At 52.6% G+C, this 12,798-nt stretch overlaps 1 protein-coding gene across 2 annotated transcripts in view; it reads left to right on the top strand.

The window, feature by feature from the left end:
• The window catches only part of LOC141075716 (disintegrin and metalloproteinase domain-containing protein 33-like), a 145,450-nt gene that overhangs the window by 88,971 nt on the left and 43,681 nt on the right, over positions 1 to 12,798 (top strand). For both annotated transcript variants that reach the window (XM_073562866.1, XM_073562865.1), the window contains exons 4-6: positions 10,384 to 10,462; positions 10,808 to 10,884; positions 10,972 to 11,161. In XM_073562866.1, coding sequence (XP_073418967.1) covers positions 10,384 to 10,462; positions 10,808 to 10,884; positions 10,972 to 11,161 — 346 coding nt within the window. The remainder of the gene's footprint in view (positions 1 to 10,383; positions 10,463 to 10,807; positions 10,885 to 10,971; positions 11,162 to 12,798) is intronic.

Raw genomic sequence — 12,798 nt, 5'->3', positions numbered from 1 at the left:
AATGTCTGATAATCCGGCATACGGTAATCCAGAATGTCTAATAATCCGGTAATCCAGAATGTCTGATAATCTGGCATCCGGCAATCCAGAATGTCTAATAATCCGGCATACAGTAATCCAGAATGTCTGATAATTCGTTAATCCAGAATGTCTGATAATCCGGCAATCCAGAATGTCTGATAATCCGGTAATCCAGAATGTCTAATAATCTGGCATCCGGCAATCCAGAATGTCTAATAATCCGGCATACAGTAATCCAGAATGTCTGATAATCCGGCATACAGTTATCCAGAATGTCTGATAATCCGGCATCTGGTAATCCAGAATGTCTGATAATCCGGCATTGGTAATCTGATAATTCGGCATCCGATAATCCGGCATACGGTAATCCATAATGTCTGATAATCCGGTATCCGGTAATCCAGAATGTTTAATAATCCGGCATTTACGGTTCCCTTATTTGAAATGCTACTCTTAGGTCTGAACACTTACAATACATGAGATGAGACGTGTCGGCTCCCGGGGACGACTCCATGTGTGATGTTCTGTGTGAGTGTATGATCAGACAATGCCGACGTGTGATTACTGCCCTGTGCACAACCACGCTGTCTGACGCGCGGGATCCAGGAATGACTCCGGAGAGACCACATGGACCCCACCACTGTCACCAAGGGTCAAATAATGACCCAGGAGAGACCACATGGACCCCACCACTGCCACCAAGGGTCAAATAATGACCCAGGAGAGACCACATGGACCCCACCACTGCCACCAAGGGTCAAATAATGACCCCGGAGAGACCACATGGACCCCACCACTGCCACCAAGGGTCAAATAATGACCCAGGAGAGACCACATGGACCCCACCACTGCCACCAAGGGTCAAATAATGACCCCGGAGAGACCACATGGACCCCACCACTGCCACCAAGGGTCAAATAATGACCCAGGAGAGACCACATGGACCCCACCACTGCCACCAAGGGTCAAATAATGACCCCGGAGAGACCACATGGACCCCACCACTGCCACCAAGGGTCAAATAATGACCCAGGAGAGACCACATGGACCCCACCACTGCCACCAAGGGTCAAATAATGACCCAGGAGAGACCACATGGACCCCACCGCTGCCCCCAAGGGTCAAATAATGACCCAGGAGAGACCACATGGACCCCACCGCTGCCCCCAAGGGTCAAATAATGACCCCGGAGAGACCACATGGACCCCACCACTGCCACCAAGGGTCAAATAATGACCCAGGAGAGACCACATGGACCCCACCACTGCCACCAAGGGTCAAATAATGACCCAGGAGAGACCACATGGACCCCACCGCTGCCCCCAAGGGTCAAATAATGACCCCGGAGAGACCACATGGACCCCACCACTGCCAAGGGTCAAATAATGACCCAGGAGAGACCACATGGACCCCACCGCTGCCCCCAAGGGTCAAATAATGACCCTGGAGAGACCACATGGACCCCACCACTGCCACCAAGGGTCAAATAATGACCCAGGAGAGACCACATGGACCCCACCGCTGCCCCCAAGGGTCAAATAATGACCCCGGAGAGACCACATGGACCCCACCGCTGCCACCAAGGGTCAAATAATGACCCAGGAGATACCACATGGACCCCACCGCTGCCCCCAAGGGTCAAATAATGACCCAGGAGAGACCACATGGACCCCACCACTGCCACCAAGGGTCAAATAATGACCCCGGAGAGACCACATGGACCCCACCACTGCCACCAAGGGTCAAATAATGACCCAGGAGAGACCACATGGACCCCACCGCTGCCCCCAAGGGTCAAATAATGCCCCCGGAGAGACCACATGGACCCCACCACTGCCACCAAGGGTCAAATAATGACCCAGGAGAGACCACATGGATCCCACCACTGCCACCAAGGGTCAAATAATGACCCCGGAGAGACCACATGGACCCCACCACTGCCACCAAGGGTCAAATAATGACCCAGGAGAGACCACATGGACCCCACCGCTGCCCCCAAGGGTCAAATAATGACCCCGGAGAGACCACATGGACCCCACCACTGCCACCAAGGGTCAAATAATGACCCAGGAGAGACCACATGGACCCCACCGCTGCACCCAAGGGTCAAATAATGACCCCGGAGAGACCACATGGACCCCACCACTGCCACCAAGGGTTAAAAAAATGACCCAGGAGAGACCACATGGACCCCACCGCTGCACCCAAGGGTCAAATAATGACCCCGGAGAGACCACATGGACCCCACCACTGCCACCAAGGGTCAAATAATGACCCAGGAGAGACCACATGGACCCCACCGCTGCCCCCAAGGGTCAAATAATGCCCCCGGAGAGACCACATGGACCCCACCACTGCCACCAAGGGTCAAATAATGACCCAGGAGAGACCACATGGACCCCACCGCTGCCCCCAAGGGTCAAATAATGACCCCGGAGAGACCACATGGACCCCACCACTGCCACCAAGGGTCAAATAATGACCCAGGAGAGACCACATGGACCCCACCGCTGCCCCCAAGGGTCAAATAATGACCCAGGAGAGACCACATGGACCCCACCACTGCCCCCAAGGGCCAAATAATGACCCCGGAGAGACCACATGGATCCCACCGCTGCCCCCAAGGGTCAAATAATGACCCCGGAGAGACTACATGGATCCCACCGCTGCCACCAAGGGTCAAATAATGACCCCGGAGAGACCACATGGATCCCACCACTGCCACCAAGGGTCAAATAATGACCCCGGAGAGACCACATGGACCCCACCACTGCCACCAAGGGTCAAATAATGACCCCGGAGAGACCACATGGACCCCACCACTGCCACCAAGGGTCAAATAATGACCCCGGAGAGACCACGTGGACCCCACCGCTGCCACCAAGGGTCAAATAATGACCCCGGAGAGACCACATGGACCCCACCACTGCCACCAAGGGTCAAATAATGACCCAGGAGAGACCACATGGACCCCACCACTGCCACCAAGGGTCAAATAATGACCCCGGAGAGACCACATGGACCCCACCACTGCCACCAAGGGTCAAATAATGACCCAGGAGAGACCACATGGACCCCACCACTGCCACCAAGGGTCAAATAATGACCCCGGAGAGACCACATGGACCCCACCACTGCCACCAAGGGTCAAATAATGACCCAGGAGAGACCACATGGACCCCACCACTGCCACCAAGGGTCAAATAATGACCCAGGAGAGACCACATGGACCCCACCGCTGCCCCCAAGGGTCAAATAATGACCCCGGAGAGACCACATGGACCCCACCACTGCCACCAAGGGTCAAATAATGACCCAGGAGAGACCACATGGACCCCACCGCTGCACCCAAGGGTCAAATAATGACCCCGGAGAGACCACATGGACCCCACCACTGCCACCAAGGGTCAAATAATGACCCAGGAGAGACCACATGGACCCCACCGCTGCCCCCAAGGGTCAAATAATGCCCCCGGAGAGACCACATGGACCCCACCACTGCCACCAAGGGTCAAATAATGACCCAGGAGAGACCACATGGACCCCACCGCTGCCCCCAAGGGTCAAATAATGACCCCGGAGAGACCACATGGACCCCACCACTGCCACCAAGGGTCAAATAATGACCCAGGAGAGACCACATGGACCCCACCGCTGCCCCCAAGGGTCAAATAATGACCCAGGAGAGACCACATGGACCCCACCACTGCCCCCAAGGGCCAAATAATGACCCCGGAGAGACCACATGGATCCCACCGCTGCCCCCAAGGGTCAAATAATGACCCCGGAGAGACTACATGGATCCCACCGCTGCCACCAAGGGTCAAATAATGACCCCGGAGAGACCACATGGATCCCACCACTGCCACCAAGGGTCAAATAATGACCCCGGAGAGACCACATGGACCCCACCACTGCCACCAAGGGTCAAATAATGACCCCGGAGAGACCACATGGACCCCACCACTGCCACCAAGGGTCAAATAATGACCCCGGAGAGACCACGTGGACCCCACCGCTGCCACCAAGGGTCAAATAATGACCCCGGAGAGACCACATGGACCCCACCACTGCCACCAAGGGTCAAATAATGACCCAGGAGAGACCACATGGACCCCACCACTGCCACCAAGGGTCAAATAATGACCCCGGAGAGACCACATGGACCCCACCACTGCCACCAAGGGTCAAATAATGACCCAGGAGAGACCACATGGACCCCACCACTGCCACCAAGGGTCAAATAATGACCCCGGAGAGACCACATGGACCCCACCACTGCCACCAAGGGTCAAATAATGACCCAGGAGAGACCACATGGACCCCACCGCTGCCCCCAAGGGTCAAATAATGACCCCGGAGAGACCACATGGACCCCACCGCTGCCACCAAGGGTCAAATAATGACCCAGGAGAGACCACATGGACCCCACCGCTGCCCCCAAGGGTCAAATAATGACCCAGGAGAGACCACATGGACCCCACCGCTGCCCCCAAGGGTCAAATAATGACCCAGGAGAGACCACATGGACCCCACCACTGCCACCAAGGGTCAAATAATGACCCCGGAGAGACCACATGGACCCCACCACTGCCACCAAGGGTCAAATAATGACCCAGGAGAGACCACATGGACCCCACAGCTGCCCCCAAGGGTCAAATAATGCCCCCGGAGAGACCACATGGACCCCACCACTGCCACCAAGGGTCAAATAATGACCCAGGAGAGACCACATGGATCCCACCACTGCCACCAAGGGTCAAATAATGACCCCGGAGAGACCACATGGACCCCACCGCTGCCCCCAAGGGTCAAATAATGACCCAGGAGAGACCACATGGACCCCACCGCTGCCCCAAGGGTCAAATAATGACCCCGGAGAGACCACATGGACCCCACCACTGCCACCAAGGGTCAAATAATGACCCAGGAGAGACCACATGGACCCCACCGCTGCCCCCAAGGGTCAAATAATGACCCCGGAGAGACCACATGGACCCCACCGCTGCCACCAAGGGTCAAATAATGACCCAGGAGAGACCACATGGACCCCACCGCTGCCCCCAAGGGTCAAATAATGCCCCCGGAGAGACCACATGGACCCCACCACTGCCACCAAGGGTCAAATAATGACCCAGGAGAGACCACATGGACCCCACCGCTGTCCCCAAGGGTCAAATAATGACCCCGGAGAGACCACATGGACCCCACCACTGCCACCAAGGGTCAAATAATGACCCAGGAGAGACCACATGGACCCCACCGCTGACCCCAAGGGTCAAATAATGACCCAGGAGAGACCACATGGACCCCACCACTGCCCCCAAGGGTCAAATAATGACCCCGGAGAGACCACATGGATCCCACCGCTGCCCCCAAGGGTCAAATAATGACCCCGGAGAGACTACATGGATCCCACCGCTGCCACCAAGGGTCAAATAATGACCCCGGAGAGACCACATGGACCCCACCACTGCCACCAAGGGTCAAATAATGACCCCGGAGAGACCACATGGACCCCACCACTGCCACCAAGGGTCAAATAATGACCCCGGAGAGACCACGTAGACCCCACCACTGCCACCAAGGGTCAAATAATGACCCCGGAGAGACCACATGGACCCCACCACTGCCACCAAGGGTCAAATAATGACCCCTGAGAGACCACGTGGACCCCACCACTGCCACCAAGGGTCAAATAATGACCCCGGAGAGACCACATGGATCCCACCGCTGCCACCAAGGGTCAAATAATGACCCCGGAGAGACCACATGGATCCCACCACTGCCTCCAAGGGTTAAATAATGACCCCGGAGAGACCACATGGACCCCACCACTGCCACCAAGGGTCAAATAATGACCCCGGAGAGACCACATGGATCCCACCACGCCACCTAGGGTCAAATAATGACCCCGGAGAGACCACATGGACCCCACCACTGCCTCCAAGGGCTAAATAATGACCCCAGAGAGACCACGTGGACCCCACCACTGCCTCCAAGGGTTAAATAATGACCCCGGAGAGACCACATGGACCCCACCACTGCCACCAAGGGTCAAATAATGACCCCGGAGAGACCACATGGATCCCACCACTGCCACCTAGGGTCAAATAATGACCCCGGAGAGACCACATGGACCCCACCACTGCCTCCAAGGGTTAAATAATGACCCCGGAGAGACCACATGGACCCCACCACTGCCACCAAGGGTCAAATAATGACCCCGGAGAGACCACATGGACGCCACCACTGCCACCAAGGGTCAAATAATGACCCCGGAGAGACCACATGGACCCCACCACTGCCACCAAGGGTCATAGATCGCAGCCAGGGGGGGCCATAACTGAACCCACCCGCTTTTATCTTTCTGCCACAAACAGCTCTCTGCTGCCCCCTATCGTCCAGACATTTAGCCACTGACCAATGATCAATGGAGGAGGCTGCAGCTGTCACCACTAATATGCCGGTTACTGGGAAACTATCAGTGATTGTATGGTATATACACCTCTGATTCCAGCACATAGAATATGTATATACCCCGGTATGGTCACTACCAGCTCCACAATAACCAAAGAGCTACTCGCTGCTCCCACCACCGGTCATTTATACAGGACGCCTGGTTTCGGTTGCATAGGGCTTTGGGGTTCGGCTCACAGAACAAAAGGAACAGAATATTAAATTTTAAATGTAATCCAGAATGATAGGCGGTGTTTATAAAAATATACAAAAGGCAGCATATATAGTTACATAAAATAAAATGGATTAACAGGGAAACTTACTACACTGGTCACAGAGAAGGCTCAGCTAGCGGACGGAATCCTATTGAAAACATCTGGTTAACGTGGATCAAGCCTACACTCCTACACCGAGAGGTATCTTCCTTGACATTGAACACAAATCATAAATTGTCTTGTCCTTTTATCAGCACCTGAGTTACACCCACACACCCCTCTTGATGAGCTCACGTGGTCTGGGATGTGGGATGTTCTCAGCCCTTCCAGATTTTATGAAATTCCTCACGTATCAGATATCTTCGCCTCTGAAGATTACAGACTTTCGATATTGCCGCCATATTTTTTTATCTGGATTTTACCTTTTCATAAATACTAAACATGACATGACTGGTATCAGCAATCTGACCACTATCGATTTGGGGCTTATAGGCAGGTGTCACAGTAATGAGAAAATATGCATGCTCTTCCCCAATTAGTCCAGAAGCTGAAAATACATGTGTCATCAATATCGGATCTATGCAAACCCCAATATTCATTCACACACCAATATGCCTTGTTTTAAGTAGTAATCCTATTAAATTAGGTACCCACTCCAAAAATTCAAAACTCAATTTAACTCAACCCGTCCCTCTGCCCCGACGCGCACGTTTCGCCTGAAGAAGCAGGGTGAAACGTGCGCGTCGAGGCAGAGGGACAGGACTCTATGATTGTTTGCATTACACTGCCAGGATCCAGGTAATGTTATCATGACCCTGTGTGCTTACTAAGTCATTGCATTTGATTGCATTGATACCTTTTTGTTGGCAAGTTTGGCATCTTACAAATGGGGTCCGTGTTTCTATGATTCACATTGCCTTGCACAAGACCAACATGCACTTATTATAGACTCATATACTGATCCTCTGGAAAGCAGATACTGGCATCTGCATCTTGGTCTCTGCAGGACAATTACCTATATACTCGCTGTATTTCATACCATAGTGCATATATCATACTTACTGCATATACTATTTATTTATTAAAGGTATACAAATTATTTCCAGCCTATTGGCATTGTATAGATATTTCCTTGCCTCAGTGACTGGATTCACACTTGATCATTGTTAGGATTTGGTTATGCTATTTACCAGGCGGATAATTATTTTGAGTTCCTAAGTGCCGCCGTTCTTTTTCTGTTCCCTTCTGGAATTTTTTATCTTTGTATTATATCATGAGGCAATAAAAAGTCAATAATTTAATTTTTTTTTTTTTATTATTTTTTCACTCCTTTATCCAGTAGTGTTACATTCACTGTGGATGTCAGGTTAAACCCCAATATTCAAAACTTTCCAATGGTGTCCAACTGTCTATTGTAGATGTTTTGATGGAAGTGGGGAATTTCACAAAATTCTGAAGGGCTGAGAACATCCCACATCTCGGCCCATGTGAGGTCATCAAGGGATTGTGTGTATAACTCATGGTCACCAGATACTGATGATAGAGGCGACGGACGGTCACCAGATACTGATGGTAGAGGCAACGGACGGTCACCAGATACTGATGATGGAGGTGGCAGGTGGTCACCAGATACTGATGATGGAGGTGATGAGCGGTCACCAGATACTGATGATGGAGGGGACGGGCGGTCACCAGATACTGATGATGGAGGTGATGAGCGGTCACCAGATACTGATGATGGTGGTGACGGGCGGTCACCAGATACTGATGATGGAGGTGACTGGCGATCACCAGATACTGATGATGGATAAGACGGGCGGTCACCAGATGCTGATGATGGATGAGACGGGCGGTCACCAGATACTGATGATGGAGGGAACGGGTGGTCACCAGATACTAATGATGGAGGTGATGGGCGATCACCAGATACTGATGATGGAGGTGATGGGTGGTCACCAGATACTGATGATGGAAGGGACAGGTCACCAGATACTGATGATGGAAAGGACGGGGGTCACCATATCCTGATGATGGAGGTGGCAGATGGTCTCCAGAAACTGATGATGGAGGTGATGGGCGGTCACCAGAAACTGATGATGGAGGTGATGGGCGGTCTCCAGAAACTGATGATGGAGGTGATGGGCGGAAACCAGTTACTGATGATGGAGGTGACTGATGGGTTTATGATTTGATGCTTATCTCTCAATGGGAGATCAATATGCTGGAAGGTTGCCAGATTTTGGTCTGAGGCCTACTCGAGTAGCGGAGAACAAACACACACAGAGACAGGATATGTATCTGCAGGATGTTCCCAATTTCCTGATTTAATTAGGTAGCTTATATGCTCATTTGAGTAGGTGGTAACATTACATCATCACATTTCATTGGACAATTGATCATTCAACAGTAAGCATAAATGGTTTCAACCAATCATATTCATATTCGTTAACCAATCAGATTGTACTCGGCTGTTAATTATTAGTATTTGTGCAGACGTGCTGAAAGCTTTAGTAGGTCTTGTGTAAATTACACAAGACCCCAATATTATTCTCATTAATCTATCCTCATGACGGTTATAGCTCCATTAGCCTCATTAACCTGCCTTACTAAGTGTTCATAGCCCCAGTATCTACCTAACATGTGGACGTGTAGTTTCAATGTCCAACTGGGTGCAGTAAGCAGTTTATCCATCACGTACAATTTCTTATGAAGAATAAGGTTATAGGTAATCATCATCGTGAGACAACATTTTCATATACAGAGTAAGACCCCAGAAATACATTGATATTAAAAGGACATATAGAATTCCCTGTCATTACCACATACTGATGATGGAGGTGATGGGCGGTCATCAGATACTGATGATGGAGGTGATGGGTGGTCATCAGATACTGATGATGGAGGGGACGGGCGGTCACCAGATACTGATGATGGAGGGGACGGGCGATCACCAGATACTGATGATGGAGGCGACGGGCGGTCACCAAATACTGATGATGGAGGGGACGGGCGGTCACCAGTTACTGATGATGGAGGCGACGGGCGGTCACCAGATACTGATGATGGAGGTGACGGGTGGTCACCAGATACTGATGATGGAGGAGACGGGCGGTCACCAGATACTGATGATGGAGGAGACGGGCGGTCATCAAATACTGATGATGGGGTTGACTGGCAGTCACCAGATACTGAGGATGGAGGGGACGGGCGGTCACCAGATACTGATGGGATTTCCATTTCAACTGCCAGATTTTACACAGTAATAAATGACACTTAATCTGTAGATATGGTGCATGCAGAATATGATACGTAGGTGTGTGATACACTGTATCTATGTGTGTGATACATTATATTAGATGTGTGATACACTATCTAGGTGTGTGTGATACACTGTATCTAGGTGTGTGTGATACACTGTATCTAGGTGTGTGTGATACACTGTATCTAGGTGTGTGTGATACACTGTATCTAGGTGTGTGTGATACGCTGTATCTAGGTGTGTGATACATTATATTAGGTGTGTGATACGCTGTATCTAGGTGTGTGATACATTATATTAGGTGTGTGATACGCTGTATCTAGGTGTGTGATACATTACGTTAGATACATGATACACTGTGTGAAGCCCCCTATATTGGGGGCATTGCTCGTGATGTCGCTATTAACCCCGCGTCTCCTTTCCCTGCAGCCTCCTGCTTTCTCCGGGCTTCACCGAGACGCACTACACGGAGGACGGAGAGACGGTGACCGTGGCCACTGATCAAACTGTAAGCCGGATTTGCCGCTTATCTCCGCCACATCCGGTGTCAGCGCTGCGTTATCTGTGATCGGAGGCTGCAGGGGGAATCACAGATGTGTCAGCGCTTCCTTCCTGCACAGTTGCGCACTGACACTGTGCACACCACTCTTAAAGGGGTATTCCCATTGTCGGCCTTTCTGGCATGTCCACTATGTCGCCCTCTAGGACCCTCATGTTCAGGAGCAGGGGGTCCGGTGTCCCCCGCTCTGCGTGCAGTGTGGACCCCTCCTGTCACTCATTCCTCAGATGATGGGACTTGTAGTCCTTCCTAGAGGTTTCTGTACTATCACTCCTATCCTCCTCTTCTCCACAGGAGCACTGCTACTACCACGGCCAGGTGAGGGGCCACGCCGCGTCCTCGGTGGCTCTTAGCACCTGCTCAGGGATCAGGTAAGACTGACGGGGTCTCTGTTGGACGGAGCGTCCATTATAATGGCCTGCGTCGTGGCTTATAACAATCTGCGCTCTTATTTCCAGCGGTCTCATCGTCCTGAGCGCCAACAACAGTTTCTACCTCCATCCTCAGACTGGACCGAGCTCCCGGACCCATATGTTGTACCAGACCAGGCACTTACCTGTTAAAGGAGGGGGCTGTGGCCATGAAGGACCCCCCAATCCCACCACCTCACATCTGGATGACTTCACCTCCCGGCCTGGGCACCACCGGGTAAGGCTGAGACTGATCCACCATAGCGGACCAAGCAGGGCCGCAGATCTGGACCCTGGACCCGCGGGGGCGTCAGTACATATCCAGCACCATTACCAGCAGCCCTGACCCGGAGCGCGGCCATATAGACTATATAGGACTAGGAGAGCCCCAGATAAGGACACTGGACCCGCGGGGGCGTCAGTACATATCCAGCACCATTACCAGCAGCCCTGACCCGGAGCGCAGCCATATAGACTATATAGGACTAGGAGAGCCCCAGATAAGGACACTGGACCCGCGGGGGCGTCAGTACATATCCAGCACCATTACCAGCAGCGCTGACCCGGAGCGTGGCCATATAGACTATATAGGACTAGGAGAGCCCCAGATAAGGACACTGGACCCGCGGGGCGTCAGTACATATCCAGCACCATTACCAGCAGCCCTGACCCGGAGCGCGGCCATATAGACTATATAGGACTAGGAGAGCCCCAGATAAGGACACTGGACCCGCGGGGGCGTCAGTACATATCCAGCACCATTACCAGCAGCGCTGACCCGGAGCGTGGCCATATAGACTATATAGGACTAGGAGAGCCCCAGATAAGGACACTGGACCCGCGGGGCGTCAGTACATATCCAGCACCATACCAGCAGTCCTGACCCGGAGCGTGGCCATATAGACTATATAGGACTAGGAGAGCCCCAGATAAGGACACTGCACCCGCGGGGGCGTCAGTACGTTTCCAGCACCATTACCAGCAGTCCTGACCCGGAGCGTGGCCATATAGACTATATAGGACTAGGAGAGCCGCAGATAAGGACACTGGACCCGCGGGGGCGTCAGTACATATCCAGCACCATTACCAGCAGCGCTGACCCGGAGCGTGGCCATATAGACTATATAGGACTAGGAGAGCCGCAGATAAGGACACTGGACCCGCGGGGGCGTCAGTACATATCCAGCACCATTACCAGCACCCCTGACCCGGAGCGTGGCCATATAGACTATATAGGACTAGGAGAGCCCCAGATAAGGACACTGGACCCGCGGGGGCGTCAGTACATATCCAGCACCATTACCAGCAGCGCTGACCCGGAGCGTGGCCATATAGACTATATAGGAGTAGGAGAGCCCCAGATAAGGACACTGGACCCGCGGGGGCGTCAGTACATATCCAGCACCATTACCAGCAGCGCTGACCCGGAGCGCAGCCATATAGACTATATAGGACTAGGAGAGCCCCAGATAAGGACACTGGACCCGCGGGGCGTCAGTACATATCCAGCACCATACCAGCAGTCCTGACCCGGAGCGTGGCCATATAGACTATATAGGACTAGGAAAGCCCCAGATAAGGACACTGGACCCGCGGGGGCGTCAGTACATATCCAGCACCATTACCAGCAGCCCTGACCCGGAGCGTGGCCATATAGACTATATAGGACTAGGAGAGCCGCAGATAAGGACACTGGACCCGCGGGGGCGTCAGTACATATCCAGCACCATACCAGCACCCCTGACCCGGAGCGTGGCCATATAGACTATATAGGACTAGGAGAGCCGCAGATAAGGACACTGGACCCGCGGGGGCGTCAGTACATATCCAGCACCATACCAGCAGTCCTGACCCGGAGCGTGGCCATATAGACTA

Source organism: Dendrobates tinctorius, unplaced genomic scaffold, assembly GCF_039654945.1.
Source record: "Dendrobates tinctorius isolate UK_male_01 unplaced genomic scaffold, ASM3965494v1 ptg000367l, whole genome shotgun sequence".
NCBI classification, from domain to species: Eukaryota; Metazoa; Chordata; class Amphibia; order Anura; family Dendrobatidae; genus Dendrobates; species Dendrobates tinctorius.
This window is presented reverse-complemented; position numbering and strand designations above follow the sequence as displayed.